This window comes from Calonectris borealis, chromosome 2, assembly GCF_964195595.1.
Source record: "Calonectris borealis chromosome 2, bCalBor7.hap1.2, whole genome shotgun sequence".
Taxonomy (NCBI): Eukaryota; Metazoa; Chordata; class Aves; order Procellariiformes; family Procellariidae; genus Calonectris; species Calonectris borealis.
Window position 1 is genome coordinate 137,269,493 of NC_134313.1, and position 14,049 is coordinate 137,283,541.

Genomic DNA, 14,049 nt, shown 5'->3' on the forward strand with positions numbered 1-14,049 from the left:
TCAGACAAGCATCACAGGAACATTTCCTCTTCAGAGAGCTTTTCTGTCCATCTTGGGGGCTAAATTCTATCAATAAACACATGATGTGTTTTTAAAGTGCAAATGTGAATACTGCTTTGGTTACAGAATTCCCATCAAATCCATATGTGTGTGTGTGTGATTAAGTCTGGAGAAAGTGAATAGTATTAGTAAATTGTATATGATACTATTCCACTATTTACATTTAACACATATATATGTATATATAATGTTTCATATTCTGGCAAATAAGAAGGCTTCTTTGCATAATGCTAGCTTTTGGCAACACAATAGGTTTTAGGAAATGCACAAAATTAGGTAAGACCTTTAAAGGTTTGACTTTATGGTAGTTCATTAACTTCACAATAATTTTCTGTGTTCCATGCGCTGTATCTTTGTTTACAATTTGAGTGTGGTCTAGTACCAAGGAAAAGAGGTCCTCAGTTAAAAAGGGCAAAAAAAATTATCTGAGGGACCAAATTCTGTATTTGGTGGGTTGGCAGATTACCACCCCTGAGCTTTCTGTCCTTGTCTGCTGCAAGTTAAAGCAGTCTGGGACTACTCTAAAATATTCTGTTCTGCCTGCTGCGATGCCAAGGAACTATGTCTCTCAGTTGAACAGTTTCGCCTTTCACTGGTCTAAACATCAAGTTCTGTGGTGGATGGCACAGGGCCACCTCAGTGCCATGACAGGACAAGAATGGGACAAAATATCTGTCCTTTAGTGTGAAGAGATCTTTTCCTTTTTGTGGCCATGGTATTTATATGCTAAATGTGGCGTCCCCTCCCTGCCCAGAGATGAGACACCATTGCACTTTCCAGATCCAGAGTTGAAATCTCTGTACCTCAGTAAAGGAAGAATATCTGTTTCCTGCCCTGATCATCCAGATTCATGTTATCACACTTGTTTACTTTTTTTTCTAAAATGAATGTGCCTAAAATTAGGAACTTAGTTGCTTCAAGTCCCTGTCAATGAAAGGAATCAAGCACCTCCAGACAGTTCTGATCTTAGGTGGACTGACTCCTGCTCTAGGGACACACATGGCTCGCTAATGGTTATATAGGCAAGCAAGGGCGGTCAGGGTTCTGCTTTGGCTGTTTCAGTAATTTGTTTAAAATTAGGTATGTGAAGCTGGACAAGTGAGTCTTCAAAGAACTGTTGTTCTGAACTGAAAGTAAGTAAATGTGCAGTTTTTCTCTCATTTCCCTATTTCTTCTTTAGTTTGCCTGCTCAAGGAAGCTGTGAGCTTGTCAGCTAGAAAGCCTACAATTCTCTATGCATAAGAAAGCTTAACTAAAGTGTAATGTCAATTGGTCCATTCCTACAAAACATAGTCCACTGAAACAGCTGACTTTCATGAATTACCAGAGCTGATGGGGTATACCACCCAGAAAGTGCGTTCACCGGAGCAGCTGGGAGTACATTACATCCTCATTCCCTCATCCTGTGGATAGCCTAAATAGGTTTATCTGGAACTGCACTGAGTAACTGAGCATGCAGACCCTTGAATGCTCCGGGATGACAAACCTCCAGCCCTCGCTCCGGTCCCATCACCACTGGCCTTAAGTTGTGCCTTGGGGTGGTACCAGGATGGCCTTTTTGACCACGTATTTTAATGACTTCTGCAGAAAATATCACACAGTCAACGCCATGTAATTGTAAGTCCTAAGTAGTCATGCAAAATATATCAATTAAAGTATAATGTGCCTGTGAGGTTGTTTTAATTAAATCTTGGAATTTCTTTAGGGACAGTGTAGCTGCCAGAGAGGCTTAGGAGGTAAACAAGTCCTTTATTCCCAGAAGTCTCCTGCAATCTGCTCCAAAATGTTATAACTGGCAAATTTCAGTAGGTTAATAAGGCCACTCAGGCAAGTAGTTTAAATTAATAGGTGAATATATTGGCAGCATGGTATATTAATGATTTCACAACGGAAGACATCATATTGAGTAGCTAAGCTTCTAGGAATAACAGATTGCTTTCCCCAAACCAGGAAGCAGACATATTTTTGGTTGATATTGTGAAAAGACTATACCTATTTTGGTACAGCCTGGGATATAGGGGAAGGACACAAGTTGATTTTAACACCTGTGTGGAGGTGATGTTTAATTTGAGTGCCCAAACCATAGGCAGTCTGATTTTTTTGCAGCCAGATTTGGATGCAGGTATAAGGAGAGACCCCTAAACAGTGTGGAGCCTAAAATCTGCTACAAGGAGACAATGCCATCGCCAATACTTCCGTAATTTCTACACTATTGTAACATGGTAATGGAACCAGGTTGGTACCATTAGCTCTTATACAAATAAGAGGACTGAAGATTCATAATGTGTAAAGGATGAAAATTCTTCCTGGGCCCAGACTGAGAAGATCAAGGGAAGTATGAGAAGCAGGAGAAAAAAATTTTTTGCCTGGATGACTTACTAAGTTGTATACTAGTGAAATCTTGCCTTTCTTATTGCTTTTCTTCCTGTGTGATCAGGACAAAAAGTAGTACTGTCCAGCTACCACCGCAAAGAATGCCAGGAAGAAATTCAACATTCAGAAAATAGGAATATTTTGTAAGTTTTGTAAATATGTAGAGAGATTTTATAGCTTTACATTTCTTTTCTTGAAATGAAAGATTTCTGAAATGAAAGATTTAAGCTACATTTCAGTTCACGAAACAAGACCAGCAGTTAATGAGACAAGACCAGCTTATCCCAGCAGAAAATCTCATCTCTGTTTTACTGCCATAACAGCAAAATTAGAGGAAATGCAACTGACTTTCCGTAATACGTACAAGCCATTCTTAGCCATTCAGATGTCTCAATATTTAGCCCAAGAACCATTCTGTTCAGCTCACTACACATTTACTGCAACAGTCTGATTTCTTGCAGGGTGGTGTTCTCCCCCAGCTCCTCCTCTTGCAATTTAAAGATGTGACTTTACACATTACAGGTTTGGAGCGGTGTCTTTTGAGGGTGGGGGGAGGGCAGTGGGGATTGGATAACTGCCCAATTTCGTATGATAAAAGTGAAATTCTCTTCTGTCTGCAGGACAATCCCCAGGGAACAACGTATGAAACCCAAACTTAAATAAAATCATATCCTGTTTGCAAACATCATATTCCCTTTGCTTCTCAGTAATCTGGACCCATAAACCCCAGCACAGCTTGAGAGCCCATTCCTCATCTAAACAAATGCCATAAGCCCCTTTATACTTTTACAACCATGTCAGAAAATAATATTGACTGCCAATAGTGATGTGATTGGAGTTGCCTCCTCTGAGCCATAAAAGAAGCAGTCTGTTATCAATTTCTCTAAATGCATCAAGGGAATTATGGGTCGGTTCAGTTCCAAGTTATAAATGACAATTCAAAAGCCGCAGAAGTGTTTGAAGCTGGGAGCCGATGATGACATTATCATAAAAGCCTGCTCTTCTTTGCTTTTGTGGGTTTTTTTGCCTATCAACTACACAAAAAAATATGGCTGAGAAATGACTTCAAGATTTCTTCACACAGCAGCAGGTCAAACAGGCAGGAAAACAATCACTATTTTTAGTGACAGACTGAGGCAAGGAGATGAAACTTACTCCCATTAAAAGTAGATTTCTGCTTCTCTTATTGTCATTTTCACAGCAGAACAGATGGGGAGGAATTGCAATAGATGGATGCATTGATCAGTTATAGCTCTAGTGGCTGTTTACAGATGAAAAATTGTGGAATGGTCTGATAATCTGTAGAACCAAAAAGTAATTAGTGATTATTCTCCTCATTTGGCCACTTCACCTGCAATCTACCCACCTCTGCTGGAAAAGTTTTCACATTCCAAACCTCTGACCAGCTGCAAGAAACCATCTCTTGTTATTAAAACTGCTGGCCGTAGAGCTGCTAGTCTCTCTCCAACACAAGGAATTTCATCCCCCTGGTATTAGAATTCTTTAACAACAGTTGGTTCTGGAACAATGTTAAGCTTGAAAAAAGAATAAAAAGCATTATTGCAAGAGGGAAGTCCCGTACTTCAGCGGATGTTATACTGCTGACCCTGGATAGTCCTCTGATAAAAAATTAACCATCATTGAAAGAAAACCTGTTATGGGCAAATTTAGGAGGTTAGATTTAGACAACGTTTTTTTCTCTCTCTAAGAGATCTGTTCAGTCGGCCGTCAGTATGAAACAGCTTTGTGCTCTTAGATAAGAGAGCTAATTATTACTTATATAGTTTCTTATAGAACTATAAAGTTTATTGTTTGACTTCTTCTGAAAGCCTAACATATACCAAGCCAAATTCGCCAATGACCCTGACATAATCAGTCCCTATCACTACTTGAAAGGAAATTCATATGGATGAAAAATGTTTACAAAATCAGTAAACAGTAGCTTTACATGCATTCTGCACTGCTACAAAAGATTTAGAGCCACGATGGAACAGGATCAGAATATTAGTTATGGACACCGCCTCTTGTTTGCTTTTCAAATTCTTGAAAAAATCTTTCTTTTACTGTAACTATAAGTAATGTCCAAAGAAAGGGATCCCTGATCTTGACTGCAGTTTATTGGTGCTATTAGAACAGAGATAAGGAAAAAATCAATAATATAGCAGAATTCGGGGTTACAGAGCTTAGCTGGACCTCTGTTTGTGAACAGTGCAAGCCATCCCAAACTCATGCCAATAGAGGCCATCAGCTGATCATGTCTTCAATGCCTGTGAAGTCCTAGGTTCCAGTCCTTGCTCCAAGAGCAGTTTCCATTTTGTCCAGTGATTCTTTCACATGAAATATATAAGCTGTTTGTGGAGCAGTGGCTCAGAGCTAGGACTTCACATTATTTATAAATGTATGATAGGTAGGTCATAGCCTTAGATACAGGGGCTGGCTTTTATCCTATTTATGCTCTGTCTTACTGGTCCAGTGCTCCTTCCAACAGTGGCACAACTTCAGTGCGTGGTGTGAGGGTCCCCAACCAGAAATAATCTATGATCTCCTCAGTGGTAACAACATCCGCTAAGAGATGGGGGCTCTGATATTAAATCCAGCCTGGCAGTGAAGAGAAATGAGCCTAGGTTTCCCATCCTCTGTGTGAGTAGTCTAACCACTAATCTATTTAATAATAGAAGAGCTGCATAATAACAGCCAGCAAGGTCCCCATATGGTTAGAAGACAATAGGATCAAAGAACTCTGAAAACCATCGTTCAAGAGGCAGCCATAAAGTCTCCTGCAAGAATGGAATTCTTTTTTTCGTAATACTTTCTCACTGTATTCTTTAGCGAACAAATAAGCAAGCAAGCAAGCAATAAAATAAATGAGAAAAAAAATTTAAAAATTAATTCTTCCATCCCTCCTTAAAATCTTTGCATGAACTACTCTTACTGCTTTACATCAATTACTTCTTTATAACCCTCAATTAAGTTGAAAGCTACTAAGTAGCAATGCTGTTTCTTTCCTTCCACAATCATTTTTAAAAGTAAACTTAATAATTGCTTTCCACACACTTTGAAGCAGCTTCCTTTCCCAGAGCTCATCTTAACCAATAGACAGCTAAATATCACTGAAAGAAGCTCCTAATCTGATTATTTACCTTGAAAAAGGTCATAACCCATTCCTTTAAAAGAGCCCCACAGCAAGCCTGACAATAATAATATGTAGAAAGGCAAACCAACCAGGAAAAAAAAAATCAATTTCTACAACATGTTCTTTAATCCAATTTCCATTATTTTAAATAAAAAATAAAGCAAACAGACTCAAAAAAGGGTAGATAAATTTAAATGCTTTAAAAAATGAAATTATACTGAGCATTTCTGACTTGCCCTAGCTTTAGAATGGACAACACACTTCCATTAGTAGAAGAATTTCAAAGCACATCTCTATTCACGATTTTTTAATACCACAATAACTTGTTTCATAGAAAAGTCTTATGTTTTAATTTTCAAAGCATACCATAGTCCTATTTACTTTCGAAAGCCCTGAAAAAGATTTGACAAGAAATTTTACATCAGGTCCTCTTTACTCAGAAGCCTGAACAACATCCTTTCTCAACTTTATTCATCTCTTGTTCAATTTTCTCTAAACTTCTTAATAACTGCAACAACAGTGTGAAAAATTACCTTTTTTTATACAGAAATGTGTGCATATATGCGCATGTGTGTGCATATGTGCACACAGTAGTGCACAGAGGTGCACATGGACATGCATGTCTATGTGTCAATGTGTAATGTTAGCTGATCCACATACAGAAATTACCCCCAAGTTTCAAAATTAGCAAGTTGCTAGTCACCAAGTTCCAAATTTTAGGTAGAATCCTCAGCAAGCTAAGTCCACAGTAGAAGAGCTGGAATGATTACCACTTGCTGATTCTTTGTTCCTTAACTCATAGTTCAGAAATCCTCAAAAATTGCTAAAAATGGAAAGCTAAAATGGAATTTTTCTTTTTCCTGTGTTAAAACCTTACAAAATGAGTGTTTCTTCTGTCAGGTATCTCATAATAAAAAAAAAACCACCATAAACAAGACTAGTATGGTAGGGAATTTATCCTTTGTGAAGGATAGAAGTAAATAAGAAGGTTGCGTTGGAAGTTGACCTCCAGAGATTGTGGCTTTATTTCTACATGTTCAGAAACAGTGAAAGGGAACTAAAATATTTATGCATCATGCAGCCAGCCCAACAATATCTAGTAATATCATCATTTCACTTTGATATTGCTGACATCAGTAAATCATGGACACAGCTGGACCAAAAGTGCAGAATACTTTTGTGTGAAAAAACCCTGTATGTGAAAAATTATTTCTCCCTGGTATTATCTTCACTAGAATTTAATAGGAGCATGATACCAACATCTATAGAAATTCTCCATTCTACATGTTTTTCAATAACGTAGATTAATTCTTTTACCTAGTGTTGCAACAGATTTTTGTCTGCAGATTTTTGTCTACTGTGTCCTAATACTCGCAAGCCTGTATTTCAGAATGAATCCATTTCAAAACAGGACATAAAAATGCTCAAATAATTTATTAGTTTAACAACACCCAAGTTATTAGCTAGCAGCTAGTGAGCACTTCTTATGCTAAATGTTAGCTTTGGTAATTTTTTTGTCCTTTCTGAGAAATGTGAAGCTATATTTACCTTTCAACAGTACACAAACCAGCTTCTCCAAAGCTCATTTTGCTATAACAATTGCACAAGTTACTTTCCTCAAAAATAGAGCTTATGTAAAAAATCCGAAGTGGGACAACTAAGAAATGTGCACATTATCACAAAATATATTCCTATCCAACTGTTCCATATGCTTATTGTAATGTACTGTCTTCTGTGTCTTTGAAAACACAGTATGATAATGGCTCAGATTTCATCTCTACATTTTTTATCAGCTTCTGCAGACTTTGAACTGATAATGCAATAGTGCTAAAGAATTCATGAATGAATACATATGTTGCGTGCTGTCCCTCTTGCGAAAAAACAAACATCTACTTACCCCAAGTCCCCCACAAGGCAACAAGGAAAAGAGTTTTTGAGACACGTTTCCTATATATTAAAGAAAAAAAGAAACAATAAGCATCATTTATCAAAAAGACATTTAAATACTGGAACAGTAATCACTTCACTGTAATTCATATTTCAGTATCACACAATGAAAATGCCATATATTAGAATAAAAAATATTAACAGTACTTAGAAAGCAAATCAGCCACGGGACATTTAGGGTACTCTTTTGCAACAGTGACAAATCTTAAGATTGGTAAGCAGTAGTTTCAAAGGTGTATAATGATCGAATCTCCACAGAAAGTCACTCTGAACTAGGGCGACTAATCATCCCGATATCTGTAGCTGATAAGCAGCTTGTCTAAGCTAGTCATCTCGGCTTCTTCTACAGCTGGTGGAGTGAGGTAGGCACCTCTACCCAGCCTAGATGGCTGGTGGGATGAATTATACTTGAGAAGTGCCCGCTTCTTTTCACTGACAACAGAGGGAACTTCATTAAGCTTACATAAAACTGGTAACTAATTTCTTAACTTCATGTCTCCAAAAAAGTTTCTCCTTTGAAAATCGCAGCCTTAGTCTTCCTATCTATGCAAAAATGCTATTCGTTTCATCTACATACCATCAATACATTAATGTTTTAAAAACATAAAATGAAATACTATTTGTTTCAGTATTACTCAGTAAATACATTCTACTAAAGGGAACAAAAACTTAATAGGCTTTAGAATCTAATTTCTAGCTTACTCTGCTCTCTACATCAGATAATGTGATAGGGTTTATCGTAATATTTATACTCACTTTTTATTCATTCATGTTTTCTTTTTTTGTACCACTAAACTCACTGTTTGTCTTGATAAGGACAATATGAAAACCGGGTAAGGATCTCAGGACTTGATGCAGTTCCTATCCCAGTATGTAATCTGATCCTAAGGCAGCTGTGGAAAAGAACATAAGCTTTTCCCCTGCCGTATCACAGAACTGGCTTTGTAACTTTGCCATCTGGAGGAAACGTTAGATAGTGAATCACTCAAGTTACCTAGAGGAGCCACCCATTGTTATGGAAGGGGCGAACGTTGCAGTTACTCATGTTTAGCAGGTGCCAATGAAATGCGTAAAGACAATTATAAGCCATCATCTTTGAAGTACAAGAGACCAGACTGCAAGGTCTGAGACGAAGAAAGTGCTTTACACTTCGAGTAAAATCCAAGATGCATTTTTAACCGACTAGAAGCCTTTGATCAGTTTGCACAGTGTGCGAGAGAAGCCAAACAAAACCTCCTGTGGAGCTACCAGGGGAAATGCAGGTGCAGCAGCTATGCAGAGTATTCTCATTCTGTGAGTCCTAACGACCCCAGACATGCAAGGAAATGTTGACTGCAGGAGATCGTCAGAGGAGAGGTACAGGAGGAGTTTCCAGATCTCTTGTTAAGCAGAACCAGGGACCAATGCGAACAGCAATTTTTCACTTTTTACTGTGGGGAAGATCAAAAAGTCTTGAGCAGATAACTAAAAAATTAGTGCTGTTAAAGTGCCAGGAGACATTAATGGAAACATAAGCTGTAATTTGAGATAAAAGAAGGCATTTTTAGAATATTGAATGACTAGACCTTTTTTCTTAAATTCCATTGCAGAGTTGGGACATAAGAGAGAACAGATGAATTCTCATTTATCTCCCTGCAGCCGGGCACATTGTGCATGGTAAACACTATTAAAAACAACAAACACCGAGTAAAAACAGAAAAGCAGATGGTGAGGAAGGAGGCTAAACTCAATCAACAGATAGTACTAAAATGGGGGGAAACAAGCACGAAGCCTTTTCAGTGTATCAAGAAACTTGCCAGGATACTCACTTCTTATTGCACGATAATCAAAAAAAGCAGATAACAGACTTCGCAGAACAAGAAAAAAATTGAGATTTCATGAAAAGAACGGTGTGGAAAGATTCTACTAAGAGAGAGTAGGACCATCACTTAGCTAACCTCACAAAAAGAAGAGAGTCCACAACACTCTTTGCCATAAATGAAAATCAGTAACAAAAAGCAAACCCTGAAAAATGAATCGAGATGAGAATTTCCCATGATGTTTGGAGTTGATGTCCCAGCAGAACTTGGTAAATAGCAATCATTTTACAGTAACACCATTCCACACCCAAGGATACCTCCAGAATAATAATGAAAAAGATATCGGGATACGTCAAGTAAGATAGAAGACAAATTTTAAATAATCATACTTTTTTTGGCTTTACATCAGGACAGAATTTGCAGTCACCAGCAAATCACTTGAGAAAAAAGGTCTTTTAGAGAAGATTCAGCACAACAATTTCCTGATAGAGCTAGAAAAATTATCCAAGATTTGTATTTTAAAATTTTAACCCACAAATGCAGTAGAAGCTGGTTAGTCAAACTAGGTGCGGAGGCACCCGTCGTTGGCTGAGGTCAGGGCCCCTACAGAAGTCAAGGAAGCTGCTTAGGAGATTGACAGTTGGGGACTGAGAGCCTGATGAGCAGGAAAAGCGATGGGCAAAAACTCTCTTTCAAAAAAATAAAAAGTTTGTTCACTTGTGAAAAGGCACAGTTTGCGGAACCTGATTGTTTTCAGCGTCATCCCTCAAGAACGAAGCCATTTCTGCTAAGTGGTCATTTTTTTACTAACTTGAAATTGCAATTGCACAGATGCTCTGTGAATGCATCTTTTAGTTGTACTCTAAATACTGCCCCACTCTCAGGGATGTGTCAACAGTATATTTCTCACTTTTACAAACTTGTAACCATTGGAAACTTGCTTTTTAGAAACACTTTCTTAATTATGGCTGGAGAGGGAAAAAGGCAAACAAATTTGTAAGACCTGTTTGATAACTGTCCTGCCCTTGAACAGCTTATTCAAAGACATTTGAAAGGTTGTATTCTGTCACATGAAGCCGTAATGCGATGTGACACATCGTCTGCATATTAGTTTCCTTCACGTCAAGACAATGTAATGCAACATAACATGTTGCTTAACACACCACACTGAAATACGATCAGTCAAAAGCTTAAACTACGCAATAGTGCAGAAGTTGAAGTGATCATTTGCAATAGCTACGTTTGTAGGCCTTGATGCAGGGAAAATAAAGCCAAGAGTTCAAGCCAGTTTATACTCTGAATGCATTAAGAATATGTGAATTATAACTGCATGCATAATTCTCACTGATTTCAGTAGTTTACAGCCATTTTGCTTTGCAGTCTTCCAGAACAGAGTTTTTTTTCCTGAACAGGGACACTGAAATAAGCATTTATTGACATTTCTAGCCCTAGTCATACTTAAATTTCTTTCCTTCAAGTGTTTCTTTTCTGTTTGAAAGATACAGAACCTGCTTGTTAGCAAAAAAAAAGAGCTTCAGACCAAGCAGATGTACTCTTCTGAACAGGGACACGGAAGAAATGCTTTTCTGGAGCACAAGTGGAGAACAAATGGTGCCTCTGTCTTTTGTGTGGGTAGAGGAGTAAGGGAAGGAATGGGTAGGTCCTCCTTTTTATTAGGATGCAAAGCCATAATTTGCTGGAACAAATGTAGAAAAAAAATGCACTTTCATTGAAATAGAAATGTTTTATGAGATGATGTTGTTATTGATGACATTTTTTATGAGAAACATTTCCTTTAGATTTTTCTCCTTTGCTACACATCATTTTGAATTTCTATACTATACCAAGATGTTAATTTTAATGTCAGGATTGGTTAGGCTCAACCTCACTAAACTGGGGACAATGAAAGGAAAAATGGAAAGATGTAAGAGAGAGAATTGGAAAAATGTAAGAGAGAATTAAGTTCCTTTATTCAAGAGTCTGGAAACTCAAATGATGAGAGCTTGCAGCCAAAAAAACAGGCACATGCAAAAGCATATGGGAAGGGTGTTTCATTGACTGTTGTCTTGGTAAAAGGCCATGTGAGATGCAGCAAGAAAACATCCTCGAAACAGGGACAGAAAAGGGCATTAAGCCAAGGATACACTCAAAATATATGCTAGGAGTATGATCCCGATATAAATTTAGAGACTAAATGTTTTGGACTAAGTGTCAAATAAAAAAGGCAAAGAGTGTCAGTAAAGAACTGTGGGCAAAGAAATGGCTTTCTGAGATAGGGTAAACAAAGCTTTCTGCATTCTTTATTCATAGGCAGAAACACAGTGAGGGTACCTGGGTCCATTCCTTTTTTCACCTTGTAGCTGCAACTATGGTTGCATTCCATATGGTGGTCAACCACTGAGATCCAAAATGGGAACAATATTTTATATCAATGTATGTTATATTAAATAATGTGAAAATTAAAATGAAATGAATCAAAACCAACAAAATTTAAATGAAATGCTTGACTATCAAAATGGAACATTTTGACAATGTTGATGAACTCAAATCAAAATGTTTCCAAATTTTCATTTTGCAGAATTTAGAGCTTTTTCTTGGAAACACTTTTTCGTTTTGTTTTTGTTGTTTTTTTTTTAAGGGGGATTTCCTACTTTGGAAATTCAAGCTCCTGAGAATCTATCATACTGTAAGTATTCGTCAGTATTGATGTTGCCTTGGCTAAGAAGATGTATAAACTTAGATAACATTATGATCAAGACTTTTGTCTTATCTACTCTTACAACTCACTGAAGTAACAGTCTGCCTTACAGAAAACTCTTCTCATTAGTTTCCAAAGGAAAATAATTGCTATGTATTACTAGAACTGTGGCGGCAATTTGTTTTGATGGCTAGTATTGTTTTTGTTTGGGTTGGGTTTCATTACATTTAGGAAAAACTTCACATCAAGTGTTATAAAAATAGCTGAGAATTACAGTGTTGCATCCAGTGTGCTGGGACATAAAGGGCAGGGTTTCACTCACAGATTATTTCCAAAATGCACTACTTTTTTGTGTGTTTCCTTTCACATTCTCTGTAGCAGGTCTGAGAAGTAGATCTGCTTCATGCTACACTCATGGCAGAGCTCAATTTAACCCTACTTTTCTATTATAAAAAACATAGACTCAGCATTGGCCGTGCATGAAGATATTTGATGTGAAAATCCTGTCAGTTTTCTCCTATTCTGTACACCCATAGATCCATTTAATATTTTAATGTGGTTTTTACCCCCTGTTATTCAGAAAGATATCATATCCTGCATAATGGGAAGGCATTAAAATAAAGTTCACTTATTATCAAGACTTAGGCATAGTATCTGCACTCAGCGTGGCTGAAATAATTGAAATAAAGCAAATGAGAACAGCAAACAAGCAGTTCTGACAAGCAAGTGTATCTTAAACTCCCATTTTCAAATCAAAGAACACAAGGAGATAGAAGACCAACTGTGTTCAAAATTGCCCTTGACCTCTGATGAAGAACAAATCACAGTAAAGGGTTAACACTTCGATGATTTTTGAAGCAAATGAGGAGAAATTTCTATTGCTGCTTTCCAGCCTGTGCATTTTGCTAATCTATATTTGGCTTCCATTGTAACATTCTCCTTCCACATAGCAATGCATTTGGAAAAAGTGAATTTTTGTCACACTGCTTGCCAAGTATTTTAAACTGACACCAGCTATGACTAATGACAGTGCTGGAATGTGCTGTTCTCAGTAGAATAGAGGCCTGTACAGACCTAGGAGTTTCCTGGGGTCCAGCTTCTGTCTGTTCAGGGGGCTGGTGCCATACAGCAGTGAATGATGTTCAGAGTGAACCAGCTGTATTTCCTCCAGACTGGCTTTTCGACCTCGAATTCGCTGAAAGAAAACAGCAGAGGCCTACAATATTCCACTGACAATATTTAGGGAGAAAAAAAAAAAAGAAGTAAAGGTCCGAAATAACATTTAGTATGATTAATAATGGGTTGAAATTGCGTCATGCAGGAATGTGACACTGATTTGTTTATTAAAGTAATGCTATATGAAAAACAAATGCGTGTGTGGTTTATCACAAATGCTTCACTTAAGTCTTAGCAGAGTTAATACAGGGTTTCACACACAAGAAAAAGAAAAGATTCTGCCTCTTTTCTACATTATATTAAGAGATACAAACCAAAAGGTGAACTATTTCTTAAGTAAGAAAGCTGGCTACAAAATTCTAGTTTAAAGAGAAAAACTTATTCACACCTGTAAGCTGCAGATGTGTTCTGAATGAGGATTAATGTTTTTTGCATACTACTAGTACTTGTGATTTATGCTGCTAGGAAGAACATGATCATAGTGAGGAGAGCCAGAGAAAAGAAGAAAATTAAAGTTTAAATGCTTTAATTAAATATTTCTTTTTTTTTTTTTTTATTTATATTCAATATCCCAGGATCATTTTTGCTGTTACACATGCTGACTCAACTTGCTTCCTTACATTTTTGTAAGTGGAGTTTGCCTCTCTAAGTGTTTCTCCAGCCTATACTCTCCCCACTTAAATCAGTGTTAAAAAATCTGGGATGTCTTTCTATAAATCCATCGAAATTTAATCAGTTTAGGAAGGAAGAAAGATAGGAAAGGAGGAAGAAAAGATTAAAACTAACATTTTCTTATTCAGCAGATCTGTTCCTTCTATGTATTTGGAGTTACAGCTTGCCATAAAAATATTTATTTCTCTGCT

The 14,049-nt window shown here is 37.3% G+C and overlaps 1 protein-coding gene across 2 annotated transcripts in view; it reads right to left on the reverse strand.

Annotated features, from left to right (window-relative positions):
• The window catches only part of HDAC9 (histone deacetylase 9), a 283,155-nt gene that overhangs the window by 119,770 nt on the left and 149,336 nt on the right, over positions 1-14,049 (reverse strand). For both annotated transcript variants that reach the window (XM_075143616.1, XM_075143615.1), the window contains 2 exons: positions 13,085-13,205; positions 7,464-7,513 (listed from right to left, as the gene is read on the reverse strand). In XM_075143616.1, coding sequence (XP_074999717.1) covers positions 7,464-7,513; positions 13,085-13,205 — 171 coding nt within the window. The remainder of the gene's footprint in view (positions 1-7,463; positions 7,514-13,084; positions 13,206-14,049) is intronic.